The sequence below is a fragment of the Rhinolophus sinicus genome, linkage group LG01 (genome assembly GCF_036562045.2).
Source record: "Rhinolophus sinicus isolate RSC01 linkage group LG01, ASM3656204v1, whole genome shotgun sequence".
In the NCBI taxonomy this organism is placed as follows: Eukaryota; Metazoa; Chordata; class Mammalia; order Chiroptera; family Rhinolophidae; genus Rhinolophus; species Rhinolophus sinicus.
In genome coordinates, this window is record NC_133751.1 from 205,409,040 (window position 1) to 205,430,707 (window position 21,668).

The following is a 21,668-nucleotide window of genomic DNA, read 5'->3' on the forward strand; positions in this document are numbered from 1 at the left end:
CTGGGACCAGCCCGCTCTACCCCCAGCGGCCAGGCCCTGGCTTCCGTGTTAATCAGGGGACAGCATCCAGGCCATCAGGCCACCCTCCATCCTCTGTGCGTCGTGGGCTGAGGTTCTGCCCTCCCAGTCCGAGGCCCTCCCTGGGCCCCTCTGTGTGCCCTGAGACCCACACTCCTGCGCTCTCCTCATTGGTTCATGCGACCTCAACAGACCGCCCTCAGCAAGTTACCTGGTCACGTGTCTGTGAGGTGACCACAAGGCTTGCACTTGGAATGAAGAGTGCTCTACTGGGGGCTGGGCGGGGGTGTGCGGCCGGGGGTATTGCATGCGGGCAGGGGTATTGCAGGGTACGCATGTGGGCAGGGGTGTGCGTGCGGGCAGGGGTACATGTGCGGGCAGGGTATTGCATGTGGGCAGGGGTATTCTAGGGTGTGCGTGCGGGCAGGGGTATTGCATGCAGGCAGGGGTATTGCAGGGTACGCGTGTGGGCAGGGGTGTGCGTGCGGGCAGGGGTATTGCAGGGTACGCGTGTGGGCAGGGGTGTGCGTGCGGGGGGTGCGTGCGGGCAGGGGTTTGCATGCGGGCAGGGGTATTGCAGGGTACGCGTGTGGGCAGGGGTGTGCGTGCGGGGGGTGCGTGCGGGCAGGGGTATTGCATGCGGGCAGGGGTATTGCATGCGGGCAGGGGTATTACAGGGTACGCGTGCGGGCAGGGGTGTGCATGTGAACGAACGCGGGAGACCCCAGCCATTGCTGAAACCTCAGGGAAGAGGGCGTTGAATGCTGGAGATGAAAAGTGTAAGAGCGATCAATACCCATTGTTCCACTGACCAGCAGGTGTGCAGGCTGCACGGCACAGAGAGGGACAGTGTGGCTCTGCAGTCAGCTGCCCGGGCTCCAGGTCCCGCACGGCCACTCACCAGCTCGCTGGCCGTGGGCAAGTCACGTGACCGCTCAACGCCAGTTTCCTCCTGTGAAAAGGAAATAACACCCAACTGCTGTGGGGGTCACCCTCTTACTTTTCTACTTAAGGGAGAGGGGTGCAGATTCACTGGGCTCTTCTCCCTGACTGGCCCCAACTTTGTTTATTATTAGATGGATTAAGCAGTGAGGGGGAAACTCCCCAAGAAACATTTGAAGGCCGTCGGCTTGAGCAGACCACAGGCCGATGTAAGGAGAGATTTTACATATCATTTATATTTTGCTCAGAGCACCAACAAACTTGTTGAAAAGCCAGCCTAAATAAAACTTTAAGAATTAAACATAGCCTTCCTATTTAAAGCAATACATGTCAGTTTTAGAAAATACAGATAAAGAACAAGAAGAAAAAAATCTTACGGTTACTGAGAGTATCATCAGTTTCTTAGCTTATTTCGTTCTGGACTGTGATGAGTGATAAAAGGCAATGGAGGGATTTTATTCATAACTGTAGATTTAGTGTGACGCGCCCCTCCCCCCTCTTTGTGGCCTGTGAAATGTGACAGGAAAGCCAATTGATTCTTCTCTGCTCAATAATGTGTTCATTGCGGTGGTATTTCCTGGACAGCTGAGGTTGCTTAACTGTGTAACTACAATAGCAAGATGAAGGAAACAGATTTTCCAAGTGAATATTTTAACACATGATGGATGGAAAAGGGACAACATATTCTCCATCACGGACGGAGCTGCCTGGATGACAAGATACTTCCAGTAGGTACCTCACTGTCCCGACATGGAGACCAGAGAACAGAGTGGTTTGCCCAGTGGAAGGTCATCTGCAGAGGTCCTTGTGCGGGTTTAATGCAGACGAAGTGATCGCGGGACAGTGACACAGTTAAAGTGACATGAACTAGATGTCGGTGGTCAGTAGTCCCCCTGGCCAGCCCTGGAACCGACATGCTGTAATCTTAGCCCATAGGACTTTTTAAAGACCTCTTCTCTTCCCACATGACAGGGAATGATAATCTCATCTGAAAAGTCTCCATCTGGGTCTCTGCTTTATTTTCATGGAGGCAAGTGGGCTCAAGAAAATGAGAATAAACATTTCCGACATACTCTATCAGAATCTCCAAAGTACTTCTCAGGGCTAAATGTAGACCAAGTTTAAACATTTATAAGGAGTAAGAAGTGCGTTTTCAATCCCAATGTGCTGTCTTTGTCACTACAATTTGCATTCATGTAGGAAGCCCAGCAAAGTTGGAAAGAGAATGACTTTCGGATTGAATCATGCAATTTCAAACAAAGCTCTTTCATGAATAAAGAGTATTAATTACTATACCCAGAGTGATTCCCCAGCTTTTTTTGTTGTTGTTGAGTTGTGTGTTAACAGAAACATTTGTTATTCCATACAAGGTCAGCATAGATTTAAAAGCAGACATACGCTTTGAAAATTTATTCATGCTGGAATTGAGAACGTGGAATTAATTAAATGTACAGAAGCTGGAAGGTGGCAGGGTCATTGCCTCCATTTCTGTTCTTTAAAGCACTTTCTTCCATTGGGGTGTCACGCTTTGCTGTGGGTGGGGTACGTGCATTCTTCAGGGGCGTGTTAATAAACCGAGGAGGTGGAAATGGTAATAGGCATAAAGCTAGAAGGTGATGTCCTGAATTGGTTCCAGGTCATTTTACTACTAATGACGCCCAGGCACCGTTTTCAGAGCCGCTGCATCAAGCCTGCCCAGCTCAGGCTCCTGGCCCTTCTCCACGTCAGGGCCTCCCTTCTGTGCTTTGTCCCTTTATCTGCCTTTATTTCACCAGGATTATCCGTCCCCCAGCCCCCAATTTCCAAAGTGCAGCTGGTAGAAAAAACAGACCAGTGCCGAGTGCTTTTCTCTGACCAACTAGTAACAATTACAGTGTTTCTCAGGCCAGGCCGTGTGTGAATCGGGCCCCAAGCAGAGCAGGCACAGGTGCGAGCGTGTGTCAGGTGCTGCTGTACTAGTGGGCAAGTAACCACATACATATGACACGCATTGTAACACATTTCAGAAAGCAGGCTGTATTCATGCTCGAGTGTATTCGGTGGGGATTGCCAGGCTCCCTTCTTTACCCCAGTGAGGCTCGTCCTGGGTGCCGTGCGGGCATCGCTGTGGGCATGAGATCCCGGTGTTTGCTCTGAACGTTTAGAGACGAGGGGGCGATGCAGACGGCAGCCAGGCAGCTGCTGCTCTGACTGCGGATGACGAGGAGCAGGGCTGGCTCTCGCGGGCACGTGGAGAAGCAGCCTGCCCCGGAAGGCCGTCCACTGCCCTGCAGTCCTTCTCTGCCACGATGGGTGCGCTGTCTGTTACCCCAAGACTGTGGCCCCATGCCCCGCCCTGGGGCAGGGGTTGGGGGGCGCTCCTGCCATGATTGCTGAAGAGGAGACTATTGCTGTCATTTACCCGGGTGCCTTATTGCCACCGTGGGACAGACATTTGGGTTTAAAGAAGATGCACCTTTCCTGTTTTTAGGGCTGTGTTAAAAAACAAAAAAGAGGAGCAAGAAACAGTGGCTTCAAGCCTCACATCTTGATTTCCACGAGGTTAAGCGTTCACATTGTACCGTAACAGCCACACAGAAGAAGCAGATACACTCCATCCAGCTCCGTGCTGGGGGTCTTTCATTGAAATTGCTGACCACAAACACACGGATTCTGCTTTAAATTTGAGCGAGACACTCCTGGCTTTAAATGAATTCCGTGACAGATTCCACTGACAGGCAGGAAGGAGCGAGTGCAGGGTCACCCCCACACATGTGCGGTTACTTTTCCTAGTTTCCCTCATAGGGTGCCCCAGAGACTCGAAGGGGAGGGACTCTGCTTCTTCCAGGGGGGAGAGGCCCAGCGTCACCCTCAGGCCGGGGAGCTGGTCTCGCTCAGGCCTGCCTTTCTCACCAGCTGGTGACTTATTCCACGAGGGGCGCTGGGCAGCCCAGGGGCCCAGCTGTGCTTTGCAGGGCCTTGTGGGTATCCAGCTTGCTTTGCGTTTGCACTGAGAACAATGCCTTTCGTAAATCCCAGTGTGACTGTTACACACTGAATGCTCCCTTACTTTAAGAATTGTTATTTGCTACCCATGGTGGCAGCTGGTTTGAGCTGAATTGTGTCCCCCAGAATTCATCTGTTGAAGTCCTAGCCCCCAGCACCTCAGAATGTGACTGTATTGGGTGATGTGGTCTTGACAGAAGTCAGGAAGTTCAAATTAGGTCGCTAGGATGGACCCTAATCCAGTCTGACTGGTGTCCTTATAAGAGGAGGAGATTAGGACACAGACACACGCCACGGAGCGAGGCCTCAGAAGGAACCAGCCCTGATGGCACCTTGATCTCAGTGAGAAAAGCAACTGCTGGTTAAGCCCCCTGGTTTGAAGTACTTGGTTGTGGAACCCCCGCTGAATTTCGAACATTATAATGAACTTGAAAATGTTGGTCTTGATAGTCAAGGCCATCAAACCTGGGTGTACCCAGTTAAATAGTTACGGAAATTTTTCCTTTACACTTTTCTTTAGCCCTTCTGTGGTGGTTTTTGCTGCTTCGTGCACACGTTTTTCTATTAGCAAAATGCCTTGTTACGAGATACGTGATTTTGCTTTAGAAATAACGCTGCTAACGTTCCCCTTTGGGGTTTGAGTTGATCAACCTGCGGAGAATCTGAGAAATGCGCGATTCTCTAATGGCCAAGCCTAGGTACTGGTCTCTTCATATCTGGAATGTGTCTGATGGGAAGAATTTATGGCTTTAGAAGTGAGTATTCCGCTTTAGGGAAGGAGGGCTACAATTGACTGACTTCCCTGCTGCCCTCCAGGGTCAAGGTCAAGGGTTGTGGTGGAGGACAGGCAAGAGGGCACTGGGGTCACACTGGGTGGGGGTAGGGGGAGGCAGGAGGGGGGTCCCAGGAGGAGGTGGGCTCAACATAGTCTGGGCAGTGATGTGGCATCTGGGGCCACGTTGGTTTTTGGGGAGGGCTGTCCTGGAGTCTCAGGTGGAGGCTGAAACCAGCTTGTAGCCAGTGGGGTGAGGGTCGGGGTGGGCGTGGGGGGAGCTGAGGGCTTTGCTCAGCCTTTCCAGGGACCCTAGAAGGAAAGGGGAGTCTTGAGGGGGGCTTTGGGGGATAATCCTAACCTCAGGGCTGGTACCTTGTGCCTTGAGATTTGAATGACATGGGAGATGGGAGCCTGTTTTAGCCCATCCGCCTTGAACGTTCGGTGCCCCGTCCCTTGGAATGTGGGTGAGGCGTGTGTATGTGAGTAACTACCTTTTTTGCTTCCCTGCTCCCAAGTCCTGACCACGTACTCTCCTCCTTTTCCCTCCCCTCCCCCCCCCCCACTGGATCAGCAGCCGGGCTAAGTGAGGCGTCTTTTGCAGGCTCTTGCATTGTTTCCTCCCTTTCACCCGACTTCCACACCAGCCTCCTTCTGCAAATCCCTGCAGGGCTCCCCACGGTGCTTTGCTGAGGGTGCTTTGCTGAGGGTCGGATGAGGTTGGCGCGGGGGCGGGGGGCAAGGACCCAGGGCTCCTGTTCAGCCTCCCTGTGACTTGCTTTCCCTAACTGCAAAACAGGGATAATAATAGTGTCTGCCTCACGGGCTCTGGGGGAAGGAAATGGATGAACTGAACTAACATCTGTGAGGTGCTCCATCCAGCTGAGCCCCCGTGGTGCCGTCCTCAAACCTTGGCCTGGGTCTCTGTCGGCGGCGAGGGGGTCCGGAGGACTGGTGTCTTAAGTCCAGGTAAAGCTGCCTAGTAGGTGGTGGCCCCACAGGGCTAGGGCGTTTGGGTTCTGGGAGTCTTCAGTGTGCCTTCTTAGATCCTGTCTGACAGTGAATGGGTGAACTGCAAGTGTGTTGCACGCACGGCTCACACAGAATGGCTGCACCATGCCGTCAGCTCTGTCACGGTGAGATCTGCCTCTGCCAGGCTGCGGCTGTGGTGGGGGGGGGGGCTGCGCTGTGGTGGGAGGGGGGTGGGAGCAGCCCCGAGGCCCTGCCTGGCCCCTTGCCTCGATGTTCGATGACAGCCTGTGAATGCTGGAAAGTTCCAGGGGAGTGGTGTGCAACTACTGGGAGTCTCCAAAGCTTCCTTTCCTGGAAGGCCTTCTCGGGCTCGATTTCCTTGGGCTTGAACTCTTAATTCCCCAGAGCAGTCTTCCTGAGAAAAAGTCCTTCTGCATGAGCATTCTGTTGCCAAGTGTTACCTTTTTGACGCTCAGAAGTTTCCAATGACAGCTGTTCCTTCTCTGGAATTCTTTGCAGGTTGGGGCTGAGGGGGGTGGGCGTGGTCGGATGGGGGGTTTGCACACAGTGCACAGCAGCCATTTGTGGCTTCATCTGACTGTGACGTCTGCACAGGGTCCCACTGCAGCTCCTGACAGCTACCCTGAATGTGCCATTTGAAGAATGGAAACCATTATTTTGAGAACTTCTGAAGTACCAGGCACTAAGCTCTTTGCATTAACGCTGGGATAGGGCCCATTGTTACCCTCCCTTTAAATGGTTCTAAGTTATTTCAAGTGTTCTATTTCTTCCTGGGTATTCTAAGCACCTGGACCAAGGGCATTTCTTTATATCTAGTGCTCTGCGGGGAGCCCTGCACTACACTTGCTGAGCACCTGCTGGGGACTGGCCAATCAGCACCTGCCTCCTTTCCCACAGTGGGCGTGGCCCAGGTGGGGGGGCAGGGGAGGAGCTTCCCTGCCAGGGACCCCACCCTAGAGGGCTTTCCTGAGGTTCCAGACCCTCCCCACCCTCCCACCCCCTTCCTTGAAATGAAGCAACTGCTATAGGGCAGGCAGTCACACTCTGGGAACCCCCAGCTCCCCAGGCATCTTTTCCACAGAGGGAGGGGCATGCTTTCCCGGGGGTGGGGGTGGGGGGCGGCCACCCAAGATCAGCTGCAGCTGAGGTTCTTTGTGGCCTGGGAAGAAATGAATCACCCTCTTCTCAGTGTCTTTCCCTAACCACTGGAGACTTCACAGATAAACTTGAAGGGGGTAGAGGACCGCTGTGTGGTGTAGCAGTGTAAATGGGTGTGTGTATATGTGTGTGTGTGTGTGTGTGTGTGTGTGTGTGGCATGTCAAGCAAGTCAGCTGACCCCTGCTGTTACTTGTAATGTGACGGAGGCACTGCTGCTCCCTTCCAGAATTAATTTTGGGTCAGCCACCTGGATTGATAAAGTTAACCATCTGGCAGCATGTGCTAAGCAGAACACCGGCACGGCTGGATTTAGAGATAAAGTTGGGTCCTGTGTGAAGGACCTTGGTCTTCTGGGGGAAGTGCTTATGTAAATTGCGGCGCAGAAGAGCTGGATGATTGACACTGATAAGGGAAGGGCCCAGGTGTTCCCAGGCAGATGTGTGTGGCCAGCGGGAACTCCCCAGCCCAGGTCCCTGTGACAAGTAGGATTTAACTGCTGCAGCAGTCCATCCCCAGCAGGAGGCAGTGGTGACACTGGGCGTGGTGTGTTGGGTGACGTGTGGGGTGCAGCTCCCTGGGACACAGCAGACAACACACGTTTGTTCTGAGCACTGGGGCAGAATCTTCATAAACATCATCAGATATTTCAGCTGCCGTGCTTTATTTAGGTTGTGATGGGTACAGATAACTTATAACCTATACCCCCCGCCCCCGCCCTCTGCAGTCCCATCATCACATCTTCCCTGTTATCATCTCCTTACTGCAGAAGTGAAACCGGACGCAGACACTCAAGGTCACTTTGGTGAAGTCACGCGGGTTTCCATCATTCTGGCCTTGGAGCCCAGTCCCTTAGCCACTCGGTGCAGCGGGGCTGGGTGGGGGCTGGGTGGGGCTGGGATGCCAGCAAAGGAGTGGCGGGGTTCTCTGTGGGGGTCTGAGCAGATTTGTGACCCCCCCCCCCCCCCATTGCTCTGGGAGTACAGGGAAGGATGAAGAGGTGGGAATAGAGGCAGGAAGGAGACTGGCCTGTCCGGGAGTTGGGAGGTGAGCGGTAGAGGCCAGAGGGCATGCAGGTGGAGGAGACGCTTTTGTTTCCTGGTCTTCCTGTTTTTGTTTTCATTAAATGGGAGATGATGGAGTGTTTTCTGTGCTGGTCCCAGGAGAGGCGCTGACTGTGACTGATGGCACCAGCTCTGCATGGGAGAGATGGGTGCTGTTGGGAGGCCCCAGTGAAGCCGCCCCCAATGCACTTTCCTAGGGGGACATGGTGCTGTGCTGTTTGCAGGGATGGCAGCCAGCTGGGATCGCTGGGGTGGGCTAGCGGCTGCCCCGGGCTGCGAGGAGGCCTGCGGGATGCAGGTGTGTGAGTGTGTGTGCATGGGGCTCGGGGAGCAGGCTGGGTGTGCCCACACCTGTGCACACATGTGTCTCCCGGAGGCGTGGACAGCCGGGCAAGGCCGGGTTCCCAGCGATGCTGCTGGTCTGTGGACCCAGGCTGAGGTCTCAGCTGGAAGGGGCAGTCAGAGTAGTGGCTGGAGGAGACAGTGTGATGCCCAGTGGCCTTTCCTGTGTAGAGAAGGCTCTGGAGGATTGGGCAGGAGAGGGTGTGTTAAAATGAGCCTCCGGGCTGCTGCAGTGGAAGTTCTGGAAAGGAAGGATGGCCAGTGTGCACGTAAGAAACATCTAAACCTGTAAAGAATTTTTATAAGATTTTATTTGAGCCAAACTGACAATTGCTGGGAAGCAAGATCTCACATTCTCTCGAGAAGGACAGTTCTGCAGTTTCTTTATGCATTAGAAAGTGGGGGTGGGGGTGGGGAGGAAGATTCCACGAAGGTGGGAGAAAGCAAGGTGGGGATTAGATTATAGGATAATTAACAAGATCCTGTGCTCTCTCCAGGGTAGTTTTGCTTTGAGGGGTCTGAAAGGTATTGCAAAGGTCAACCTTTTACTAAAGCAGTTAGCTGCCTGGGCGTGACTGCCCGCCATGACCCGCCCAGTTAGGGATTTGTGATCAGGTCACCCTCTGAGGTCACTTTCCGTAGAACCCCTTTTTCATCCGCACCAGCATGTTAGGTTGTGGTAGAGAATGGGTGGTTGGAGGCCAAGATGGCAGTGCTGGGTAGGTCAAGGGCGTGGCCATGGGAGGGGCCTAGGAGCCAGGTGAAGGAGGACACCCCTGGAGTGGGCTAGGCTGGGGACCTGGCCCCACACTGGCGCTGAACTCCCCTGGTCCCCTCCTTTGGGTGGAGTGGCTGTGAGGGAGTGATGACAGGAAACAAGGGACCCAAGGGGATGGCACATGAATCCAAAGCCACGTCAGAATACCTTAGATGGTCATGGAACTTCATGTCTTTCAGAGGTTTTCAGGGAGCCTTTGATGCACTGCCAGACATGCCCAGAGCCAGGTGGATGAGGTGTCATGAACCTTATTTTCCAGACTGGGAAAGTTTTATGTTGGTTTGTAACCGGCCAGATCGTCTTCAGCAGCCCGCCTGGGGACAGAGGTGACATTGGAGGGGAGTGAAGACTCTGAATGCTGGAAATTCTTTGGCAAGTTTATCTCCTTCCACTTCCATCGTGGATGATTCTGTCATTGGTGGTGATTCTTTTAAAGGAGGCAAGCAGAGCTCAGCAGGCGACCAGGTGAAGGAGCCCAGCAGCTGCCCAGCCTGCGTCCTCACCCCGTGCTCTTCTGCGGGGGGACCCCTCCCCATGCTCCTTGCTTGCTGGTTGCTGATGACCAGTGCGGGGCCAGCAGATGAGAATACACAGCTGTTTTATTTCATGTTATTGTGTCAGAAATGATTCTCATGACCCACTTCTCTCCCCAGAGTTCTAATGCCGATTGTAACTGCCCGGGGAAGGGGGTGACTGCTGCCACCAGCCACCACCCGTGCTGTGTCCATCCTCCCAGCCTAGGGAACACTGAGCTGGTGACACAGTGGTTCAGAAAGGCTAGAGGTGGTCACGTGTCTCCCATTGCTAATGGGTGGGGGGCAGGGGGATTTGGGCTTTGAACAGGCATCTTAGTCATGTTGCTTTCGACATTGAGAGAAAAAAATATATCAAACCTTCAAGTTCCCTGAGCACAGATAAAAGATTTCAGATACCTCTGCAGCTAAGTGCCACATGGGATGCACAGGCGATAAGTCTGATAAAACAGGCTTTCCTTGATGGCGATGTTTGCAACAGTACTGATAAAAATTCCCAGGGACTCCATTTTTATTTTCATGGAAATCTTGGATTTGACAAATTGTTGGGGTCAGTGGCTCTGAAAACAAGCTCGGCAAGCACCAGATGTTGTCACACATCTTTAGGTAGCTGTCATTGATGTGGAGCTCTGGGGGGGCTGCTGGGGGGGGGGTGTCCAGAGCAGACTGCCCTGTGTTTCGCTGGTAGTGTCTGTAGGGAGTCGTGCAGGTGTTACTATTTGAGGGGTCCCTTCCGGGGAGTCCTGCAGAGGAAAACGTGACCAGGTGGGCCCGGCCTGGGTGCACTTGAAGGCTGGGAAGATTCGCCATTTGGTAGGAGTGTTTTGGTTTTTCTCCTCCCAAATTCCAGAGCTTCCTTGCAGCTGTCCTGGGGACAGGTGCACAGTGTGTGCTGCCCGTAAATCCTCCTGATTCCTCAACTCAGTGTCCACAGAGAGCTGGAGGCTGGAGGGAGGAACAGGGGAGGGAGCCGGGAACCGCTGCCTTTGCCACACCAAGGCAGGCGTGTTTGTATTTGTTTCCCTAAAGTGACCGTTAATAGATGTGGTTTTAATGTTATCTTTAGTCAGCTTTGCCTGACATGTGGCAAGCAAGAAACAAGACATGTCGGATATTTTCCTGTGTTTCAGTGAGGATCTACTGTATCTGACACTTCCTGCGTTAGCTTCAAAGTCAGGACTTCTTCTCATCGGCCTACTCCCTGGGTCTGGAGTTTCCGTTTGGGTTTAGATGCTTCCTTTTGGCTCACTGTGCGGAGGAGAGAACAGCGGCTGGACCCCCTCTCCTGTCCCCACGGTGGCCTCAGGCAGGTGGCGTCTCTTGGAATCAGCATCTTTACTGAAAAAATGGGTTGGGTTAAGGTCTCTCCCAGACCTAGTTGCTGTAGTTTAAACCGCTGTTCCCATTTGCAGAGGATGGAGTAATGTCCCCCTGACCTTGTGCAAGCGTGACATAGGAGGGACAGTGTGACAGGACAGCTGCAGCCTGGGTCCATCGGCCTGTCCAGTCCTGGGCTCAGTCCCTGCAGGGGCTCCTGGTGGCACTCATGCAAAGCCACAGTGAGCTTAGCTGAGGACACCTGCGTGTTCTCCAGGCTCCATCTCCCACCAAGGGCTCATGGTCACCGCCTTCACACATCTTCCTTAGGCTGTTTTCTAATGAAAAATAATCCACTGCTGTAGATTTAAGTAATCAGTTGTTGGCAACAGTTAACCTTTTTCTTCCCAGCGTTTTAATCACGTCCATGGTACTTATTGAAACTAATTGTAACTGATAACGTGTCAATCACAGCATGAGGACCTATAGTGGCCTGATGGATAACTACTGCTGTTCTCCCTATTTGGGGAGGAATTACTGGAAATAATTGCTTCTCTTTTTATAGGGAGACCTTCTGGAGCTTTTTATTAAGATATTTAGTGGCAGGATTCAAGGAATGGTTGAATTAATAAAACATAAAATGAAAACTTAGTAAGACATAGGAACACGCAGCCCCTTTCCATCTGTGTCTTGCCTGTCCCTTTGCAGCAATGCTTCTCCACTGGTGGCATTTTGCCCCCCAGGAGACAGCTGGCAACATCTGCCCCGTTTCTGGTTGTCATGACTGAGGGAGGGGTCTACCGGCATCTGAACATTCTCTGTGCATGGGACCAAGCCCACAGCAAGGCCTCAGCACTGAGCTGGAGACGCTGCTCTGGGTGAAAGCCTAATACCACCTCCCTTGTGGAAGCCTTGTTTTTTTTAGTGTTTCGGCGGGAAATAATAATATTCTGCCTTCCTCTTACCTGCCTCTTTTTTATATAACACTTTGTCTGGGTGTTTTCTGGGTTTTTTGGGTATTTGTGACCCTTGTCAGTCTCTGGCCATTACCCGCCCCGCAGTTCCCATCACTGAGCAGAGTGCTCTGGGCATGGTTACCGCACTTCATGCCACTGTTTACCTCTGGACAATGGAAGACTTGAAAGCAGGGGGGCCTGTTGCTGAAATGTTGGAGGCCCGCCACATGTCGGGCAGTGTTCCTGAGAGGCCCTGTGCATGAAATGCTCTGCAAGTAAAGGGTGTCAGCATCCCCTACCATTGATCGGTCGTGCGACCTCTGTGGGCAGGACACTGAGCTGGACTCAGGGTACCCCTGGGGCTGGGTCTCCCCGTCCTCGTCTGCCCACCCGCCCCACCACAGAGGTGCCCAGCTCCCCTGGCAGACCTGCCCGACTCTCAGATCCGTGGATGCCTCTGGACGAAGGCGGACTGCAGACAGCTTTCTGAGTTTAGGTCACACAAACTGGGTTTTGATAAGCAGTCGCTGACGGATGTCTTCACCTCGTGGTGCGAGCTGGTGTTAACTGTGGAGGTTACAACAGGAGAGTGTGCAGCACAGGTGCTGCCTTACGGGCCTGTGTGTCCACACACGTCACCCTCTCCCCCGGTTCCGTGGGCAGCGATTGCACTGCGTCCCCCGAGGATGAGCAGGCAGGCTGTGGGTGCTCAGAGGACCTGCAGGGGTGTTTCCTCCGCTGGCTCACGGCGCCCTGGACCAGACACGCACACGGGCCTCCTGTGAGTCAGAGATGAGGGTCAGGGTCTTAGCTCTTTCACTGTTCCACTTTTAACCTTCAGCTTCGGAAATGAGAATGATGGGCCCCTGGTGAGTTCAGCCCGGGCCGGGTCGAAGGCAGAGGTGTCTGTCTGCGGGAGTTCAGCGGCCTGGTGGCTCTGAGACCAGAGACCATTCCTCCTGGAATGATCTTACTTGGGCCTCACGCCAAAAGGTAAGACATAAAATTGTTAGTAAAACATAAATGTCTTTCTTGGCTGCTTGTCCGTATCTGTCGGTCAACCTGCTGCCAGAACATAGCCTTTAAGTGGCTGTGACCTGGGGTGGGGGGTGGGGGCTCAGGGGCCGGGGCAAACTCAGGGGTTGGCCGCTTTCTGTTGCCCACAGATGTGGTTCTGCTAAGATCCTCTAAACGTGATTACTAACTGGCGAGTTCTGTTATTTGGAAAGGCAGCTTGTGTAGCAGATGGCTCTGCTGACTACCAGCGGTTTCCTGGTTTCCTTAAATAAGGCTTATCAGCTCCAGTAACGCTTGCGAAATAATATTCTCGTGGAGGATGTTTAATTTATAGGCAGCTAGAAATGGCACAGGACAGGGAAGTGGTGGGAGGGTGGCCAAAGCTCCTAGACTTGCAACTGGGAGAGCACAGCCAGCTGCCAGGGTGATGACAGGGGCAGAGGCAGGGCTGTCCCCCTTTCCTGGACCCCTCGGCACGCCTTCCCGCCGAGTCCCTGCAACATGGAAGCTTTGCCTGCCTGCCTGCTATTGGGTTTGGATGTAGTGAGATCAACACCAGCCTTTTTTTTTTTAAGCCAAAATGGTGATAGGTCATGGAAAAATTCAAGAAAGATGGTCCAGAGGGGCCAGTTTAAAAGGCAACAGGAAAATAAAGCATAATGCCACCTGAGCACACGTAGTACGATTATTTAAAGGCAGGTCTGGATTTGTAAAGGGAATTTAGGTTTTGGAGTGACAGGTTCTGTCTGAGCCTCTGATTCTTTGCATCGGAAGAGCCCATGTATCCAGGGCAGTGGGGAGAGGCGATTCTCCAGGTTTTTCAGCCCAAACAGTGGCGGCTAGTGTGAAATCATTATGTTCCGTGTAGAAGATCAATGCTTCCTTGCCAGGCAGAAGGCACTGAAATATAGTGAACACACTGGGCTATGGCTGGAAGACGTTCCCTCATTCAGTGTCTTCTAAGATTCAGTGTCATCTAAGGTGGATTGAATGGAATCTTCTACTCTGCAGGCTGCATCCTCCTATGGCTAAGTGTAAAACCTGGGCTGGATTCTAGACAACCAAGCAAAAATTGGAAGACACTAACAGGAATAGTTGAGCTCTATAGGAATGCCTTTTCTTTCTTTCTTTTTTTTTTTTTTTTTAAACCTTGGTTGCTATGACTGCCTCAGATAACAGGATATATGTGTATATCACTTACGGGCCAGCTAATTTCACATTAAAATTCATCTCAATATTTGAAAGTTGCCATGGTCTCAAATAGTGGGAATGGCCTCCAAGCCAAGTTAGGAATGAACTGGGTTCTGGTCTCACCATTGCTGAGTGTGACTTTCTCCTCGTACAAGCAGGGTTGACCTGTAAGTGTGTCTAGCTGCAGCTGTAAATTGTTAGACAATTGCCAAATCTGAGTGGTACTGATCTGTCAGCGTGCTAGGCCCTGCTTTGTCACCAACGCAGTGTCTCCTGGTGTTTTTATGTTAAAATTTGGCCTTGAAAACAGCATCATTTTTCATGAGTTTTTTAATTTTTTGAGGATGGAAACCCTACCTTCTCACTGCTTAGCGTTGCAGTGGGTGCCCAATATACCTGATGAATAAATGAACAAGTAGAAAAATGAATGAATGAAAACTTACTGAGATGGTGGACGATCATTTCTGTTTGATGGATGTCAAGTTCACTACTTGTCACACATTTGTTTCTCTCTTCGTAGCCAACAAAGCAGAATGCTGACACTAAGACAAAGGAATGACATTGTAGCATGGGGATGAGGACAGGCAGTGTGACCCCAGCGATGAGCTGTGTGGCCTTGGGGAAAGCATCCCCCCCCACACACACACACACACACACACACATCCCCCTAACCTGATGGGCTCTGGACACCTCATTCTGTTAAGAATGTTACAGCCTGGCTCCCATTCTAGAAGTTGATCAGAAGTTGGGTCTTATCAGAGGGCTTTTTATTGCAACTCAGAAGGTGAGGCCCATCTGTCCGGGGTCTCCATTTTTGCAGTGCAGGTGTATCAGAGGCACTGCTCCCGAAACCTTGGGTGCCCGCAGCAAGTGGCTAGAGCTTCGGGCTCTATTGGTGGCGGTCATGCCCACGGAGAGCCAATGAGGCCGCTCAAGTGTGTTTTCAAGTGTTTTTTAAAAGAGTTTAATTTTCAGAGGCTTTTTAGGTTCTTTCTAGGTTCACAGCGGTGCTGAACAGGAGGTATTATACAAAGATTTCCCATGTGCCCCCACCCCACACATGCAGAGCCTACCCTACTGTCAACATCCCCACCTGGGGGCTACATTTGTTACAGTTGATGAACCCATATTGACACATCAGTATCCCCCCAAGTCCATAATTTATATTAGGGTTCACTCTTGGTGGTGTACATTCTGTGGGTTTGGACAAATGTATGATGGCACATATCCATCCTTACGGGATCACACAGAGTATTTTTCCTGCCCTAAAAATCCTCTGTGCTTTCAAGTAGCTTAAAAAGAAATAAACTGAAGCAACTAGCAGTTTTTCTGATGTACCTCATTAAATTTGAATATGTAATTTCGCTCTGAGGTATAAGTCCAGCTTTGTGAGGTCATAACCTCCTTCATAAGACACCTCAGGACTCATTTTTATATGCTTTCAGTGCCATGAACACACTAGGTGCCCATAATTATTTGTTAAAAGATGAGAGAAGGGGAAAGCAGCACTTGCAAACAGTCGTGGAATCCCAGGGCACCGCCGGGCCAGGAGGGCTGTCCCTGGAGTGGCCTCTTCCAGGTCGTGTGCGCATCCCGTTTGATTAGTGGACGTTGTATTGATGACATTTCCTTCTGAAACTGAAACATCTCTGTTCAGGACATCGGGAAAAACTGATAGGCTGTTCAGCTACGTATGGGCACTGCTGCAGCAGGCAGGTAACCACGATCTGCAAAGCCAAGAGATGGCACGTGGGGGGTGTGATGAAAGAGAAACTCAGCACTTGGTACCCACCGCGACTATTTAGCGCTTACACAGAATGCCTGGCGCGCCGTCGCATAGCTACTGTAGTTCTCACGAGTACTCAGAGTTTAGGTCCTGTTTTCTGCATCCCCATTTTACAGGTGTAAAAACTGAGGTGGCTAGGAAGTGCACAGGCCTCGCTGGGACAGGCATGACTTCTTCCTTCTCTTAAGCACTGTGTTCTCCTGCCTCTTGTTGAGGGAGCAAGTGCCTACATGTCCCAAGCCTTTCCCCGCACATTCGGCAAATCTTGAGGAGTGAAACTGCAAGTCCGTCACTTGGAGGGCAGTGGTGCACACCACATGGCCATGTCCCTGAGTTGCCATCCTCCTCCCTTGTTCCTCTTTGGTCCCTCCTTCCTGGGAGTGCCGGTGTTCCTGTGTGAAGTTAGTGGGTAACAAGCACCTAAGATACCTTTTTTTGAACAAGTCATTTGTCTGAGTCTTGGGCCTCTTCAAACACCATGGTTAGAAGAGGTGCTTCATAAACCCACAACAGGTGGAGGGGCCCCTTATTTTGCTCGTTTTTGCAGTAAAAGTCCGGAGCCTTGGTGCCTGGTTAGGGTTCAGACAGGGACCAGGCTGTCCCCCGGAGGCTCCAATCCGCGCAGCGGCGATCCAACCCGGCGCTTCGGCCTGCCCGCCGGCCGCGCTCCCGCTGCCCTGCGCTCCCGGGACTCGGCAGCGGGGCTGGGCGCGCCCCCGTGGTCCCCGCACGTCGGGCCCCCGCCTGCCCGCCCCGCCCCGCCCCGGCGCGCATTTCCATTTTAAACCACCGCCTGCCGGTCCCACTGCCGAGGCCGGCGCTGCTGCCCGCGCGTCCCGGGCCCTGGGAGTGGCGCAGGCTCCGGAGCCACCGAACTGTGCAAAAAAGGCCTGAAGATGCGAGCGGGCCGGCGCCATAGACAATGAAGCCGCGGGCGCCGCCGCCCGCCCCGGGCCCTGCGCGCCTCGGCCGCACCTGCCGGCGAGACCATCCCTGCGCCTGACGGTCCTCCCGCCCTTCCGCCGCTCCGCCCACCCGCCCCGCTGGCGGATGGCTGGGCGCCCCAGGCCTGGACCCCCGCACTCTGGCCACGCGGCGCACGGGCTGGTGGGCGCCAGGGGCGCCCTTCCCGCAGCTTCAGCCGGGCCCTCGCGGTGAACAGGGGGCGTGGGCCCTCTCCCTGCGCGCTCGCTCTCGCCGCTTCGTCCGGCGACCGCCTGACCACGCGTCCCGGCCCGCGGCCCGCCGGATGCGGCGCGGCCCCGGCGGGCGGCGCTGCGGCCGCGGCCCCAGACGAAATGTACCTACTGGACGGCAGCTGCGAGCCCGCGTCTCCGCCTGCGGACACGATGCCGCGCGGGACGCCCCCCAGGAAGACAGTCTACCGCATTTCCGTGACCATGGTCAGGAAGGAGCAGCTGGCAGCCCCGGGTGGCTCCGAGCTGCGCCCCGCTCGGAGGCTCCGGCCCGCGCGCTCCCCGGACGCGCCTGGGCGCCTGGTGGAGGAAGAGGCGGAGGAGGCGGACACTGAGGAGCCGGAGGGCCACCAGCCGCGCGCCGGCGACTTCCGCACCTTCCGCACCCGCAGCACCGGGCAGCTGGAGCTCGGGCGGTTTCGGCCGTACGCACGCGGCCCGCCGCCCACGGACCTGGCCGGCAGTTCCCCGACCATGGGGCAGGAGCCCAGCTCGCCTGCGCCGGGCAGCCCCGACGTGGAGGGGGCCCGGGCCGCACCCCTGCGGCGGAGCCTCAGCTTCAGGCATTGGAGTGGGTCGGAGGTGCCGCGGGACCCAGTCCTGGGCCGCGGGAGGCGACACAGCAGCTCCGGGAACCTGGCCTGGGCGCCGGCTGGCGAGGCCACGGCCGGCCCCCGGGCCATCCCAGAGCCTGTGGCCGCCGCGCAGCCTGCCTCGGAAAAGCGCAACACCCTGGATGTGGGCGAGGTGCTCAGCAAGAACGATGCTCTCTCGGACCTGGAGCGCTGGGAGCGCAGCAAGAGCAAGAACCGCACGCTGGACAACAGCGACCTGCAGCGGCTGGAGCGCACGCGCGCTGCGGCCGCCGGACCCGGCTCGACCTCCGAGCACCGGCTGCTGCGCTTCTTCAGCGGCATCTTCGCGCGCAGGGACAGCGCGCTCGCCGGAGGGCCCTCCCCGCGGAGCGGCCCCTTGTGGCCACGCGGCTACTTCAGCCTGCGGCGCGCCCCGACCGACGCGCACTCCTCCAGCGCTGAGAGCATCGACGGGTCCCCGCGCAGAGGTGGGCAGCGCGGGCGAGGTGGGGAGGGCGATGGTGGGAACCGGTCCGGCCGCGCAGCGGGTCAGCTCGGCAGAGCGCGCTGGGACTTGGAACCAGCTAAGGGACCTGCCTTCCCAAGTCACCAGCCATGCTGGGTGTGAAGCCGGGTACTGCGGGCGGTTTCCCCGGTAATACTGCGGTGGTCTGACGTCGACCGCCCGTCCCTAGGTGCGTGTGGCAGCACCTTTCACGGTGTGTGACCTCAGCCATTGTGAGCCCGTGGGGGAGAGAGAACCTGGCCAACGGTGCCTTTCTCCTGCCGGTGCTGGCGCAGCCTTCGCCATCAGCAGGCCCCGGGACTGGTCTCTGTGCCCCACTTGCCGGCTGTAATAGCGGTGGGCTGCTTCGGGGAGCCAGGCCTCGGGCCCTGAAGCTCTTCAGCAGGTGGTTTGTGCAGGGCTGGCCGGGAGAAGCAGCGCTCATCCCCGCTCATTTCTTCCTCCACCCCCAAGCCTCGTCTCCCTGTAGGCGCTGCCATGATATGGTACTGTGGGTGCTGTGAGGTGGCCTCAGCTGATTTGCAGTTGTCACCTATTGCACTCCTGGTAAGGACCACTCATCCGAGTAGTTAGGGATGTAGGCCGCTGTCCCCAGGCCTCACGGCCAAGTGGTATCTTTTGAGGAGAGGGTTGTTTCCTGGTCGTGTGTCCTAGCACACAGGTAGGGAAATCGCAGCCCACAGGCTGTGCTGACATCTTGGTTGTCTGTTCTCTTATGTCTTCTGACATGGACCTCGCAGGGCAGTTCCCCAGGCAGATGTGATAGTATTCTCTTGCACAGATCAGGTAGCTCCTATAGTGTTTGGGGCGCAGAATCCCCTAGAACCTGTGAAGCACAGACCCCATCTCCCCACTTGCCTGGGCATCCCCAAAGGAAGAGGCTGGGGGGGGCGAGGGGGCCAGAATGTTACACCTTCCTGGAGGGGCCAGGAGAGGATGTGTAAGGATGTCGTCCCCAAGCATTTCACCACTGAAAAATCATTTGTGATGTCCCTTATGCTGATGACCACAACTCTGGTGGAACTGCTAGAGATGAGGGTGGTTGCAGTGTGGCCTTTGATTAGACTTTCAACTGCTAATTGCCACCCCCCGGAGAGAGAGGATCCCTCCCCACCCTCCCCTGGTTACCTGACTGCCTGGGGTACACATTAAAACCAGCCAAGTCAAAGAAATCGCTCTCACTTTACTTTTAAGGTGAACTGAAAACAATGTCATGTTCTCATATGCGAACATCTGATATTCTGAACACTTGATATTATGATTCTCCAAATGTGAGAGAATATTTGAAACCAAGCAATTGTATGTGCAGTCGTGTTAGAATCTGATGTTTTATCTTAGTGAGGATGCAATACAAAGTTACCTGTTGCCAGGTGGGCGTCAGTTGAGCTTGCTGTACACATCTTGTGTTTCAGCCTGCCTTGGGATCCTTGCTTTGGAAGACACCGTGTTTGACTCCAACCGTTAACCCATCCCTTTCTGCATTCTCTGAAAATATTAAACGATGTGAATTACGTGGTTAAAACAGTTGGTTTGTATGAAGTTGCTACTTCCGTCATTTGCGTTCAGTGGAAGTTCCAATACGCAGGTCCTGGTTCTCCCTCTAATAGCAGGCTTGCATCTTTGTTCTCAGGAGCTTTGTAGAAAGTAGTAATTAGCCGCCCGCTTCCAGACAAGTACGCATCATGGAGAGGGGGGGAACTGTCCATTGTGGGACCTACTAAAAGCATTTGGCATTTTGGGTTTCCTGTCAGTCAAGTGGATTGGTAGGTTTGGAATAGTAAAGGTGTGGAGTGTGTTGGAATTTTGATCTGCAGGGCAGAAGAGCATACTAACAGTAATGATCGCACTAGTGCCTGGTTGGTTTGTCCCTCGCGGCCATTCCTTCTCAGGGTGGAGTTGCTTCTGTCTGAGACACAGCACCAGCATTTGGGTTGTGTAGAAACACTTCATGTTACAGAACTGCCTGGGTCACGGTGCTCAGCCAGAACTGCAGGCCCTTATTCCCAAGCTCCAGGTAATCACAAAACGTGCTGCCTCTTTCACCTGCCTTTTGTTAAAATGCCCGAAATGTCATGGTTCTAAGATATTTCTAAGGCCAGTGTCCTTACAAGTGAAAGGCGCAGCCCCCCGTGGCTTTCAGCTCTTATTTTATTATATACTTTCCCACTTTATGTACATTTGCTTCGTGTGACATAGATTTGTCAGAATTTAGGTGCTGTTTAAATGAGGTTTTGAATTTAGGGTAAAATTCTCTAAGGTAACATTCTGACGTGGTGGAACACGGGCTCAGTTTCCCTGTAAATGTCTGTTGGGTGAAGGCCCACAGGCCTTGCCCAAAGCGAGGGGCCAGGTGGGTGCGCAGAACCCCATGCGTGTACCTGAACATGGCCTGTGAGGTCCCCCAGCTCCCGATAATCAGACACCAGGAATTTGTAGCCAAGTCTGAGCTACTCACACTCAGTGCGATAAATACGTTTTGCCACCAACAGTCTGCTAGACATTTGAGAATAAAGCTTCCATGTTTGGCTTTCAGAATTGCAGGTAAGCTATTGTGAACCTGTGGCATGATATATAGTGAGCAGCAGCGCTAGCTTTCTTTAAATCTTGGCTGCAATGTATTCAAATTTGAAGTTGATTTCAAGTCTAAAGGAAATTAGAAAAGACTTATCAGGAAGGCTTTCCTTTTGTTACATGCTTTCAGCTATTACATTTTTGAATTAACGATAGAAAAATAACTTTAAAGGACTATCTAAGTAATTACTCCTTAAATAGTTGAAATGGTTTACTTGGCCTCTTAGAGTTACGTGTTTAGTCTTAGACAAAGTACCGATGCTATGGTTAGAGCCTTATTTTAAAACACACACAGGCTCCCACATCACGGCCCTGTGGTTTTCCTGTATTCTTAACTCAAGGCGTCGTGGTGGAAGGCTTGAGGCACCCGCCTTTGTGGGATGACTCTCCTGTACTTTGTAATCCCTGCTGGTTCTCATCTGTTTAGGCTCTGCCTCTCCCCCCTCAGCCCCCTCCATAGTCACTTCCTAGAGACCCCTGGCAACTCACTCTCTGTAAGGTTCGTAACTATTACAGAGCCCCAGAACAGTCCAGGGAAGCCCTGTGTCAGCTCAAGGGCATGTTCCTGTGACCTGATATATATGTATTAGGGCAGTCTGTTGACACAAGTATAATTTAATACAAAGAAAGATCAAATAATAAAAGATTAATGCCATTGGAGGGTGTCACTTTCTGGCACCTGCTCTCTGCATCTCAGCCAGCCTAACACTCCTTGGACCCAGCCATCGGCAGTGCCAGGCCAGAACTGCCCTGTCTCCAGGGGGTTCTGTTGCTGTTGGGAGGATTGATTACAGCAATAAAGTGATTCCTTCGTCGCCCTGACTGAGGTTACTAGCTTTTTAGATTAGTAATTTACAACTGATTTTCGATAGCACGGTTTTATGAGTGGCTTTGTTCTTTAATTTCTGATTCCTTTGATTTGTATCACTCAATTTCTGCAGCATGATAGA

At 53.4% G+C, this 21,668-nt stretch overlaps 1 protein-coding gene across 15 annotated transcripts in view; it reads left to right on the forward strand.

The window, feature by feature from the left end:
- Nucleotides 1-21,668, forward strand: part of AGAP1 (ArfGAP with GTPase domain, ankyrin repeat and PH domain 1) — a 513,425-nt gene that overhangs the window by 121,701 nt on the left and 370,056 nt on the right. For 4 of the 15 annotated variants that reach the window (XM_074315469.1, XM_074315501.1, XM_074315462.1 and 1 more), the window contains exon 1: nt 16,614-18,109. The exons of 5 other annotated variants lie outside the window; for them this stretch is intronic. In XM_074315469.1, the coding sequence (XP_074171570.1) occupies nt 17,149-18,109 (961 nt within the window). In that variant the 5' untranslated portion in view covers nt 16,614-17,148. Of the gene's footprint in view, nt 1-12,837; nt 12,850-16,610; nt 18,110-21,668 lie in introns of those variants that run through there. 6 more of the 15 variants (XM_074315453.1, XM_074315491.1, XM_074315511.1 and 3 more) reach the window with 4 other exon arrangements.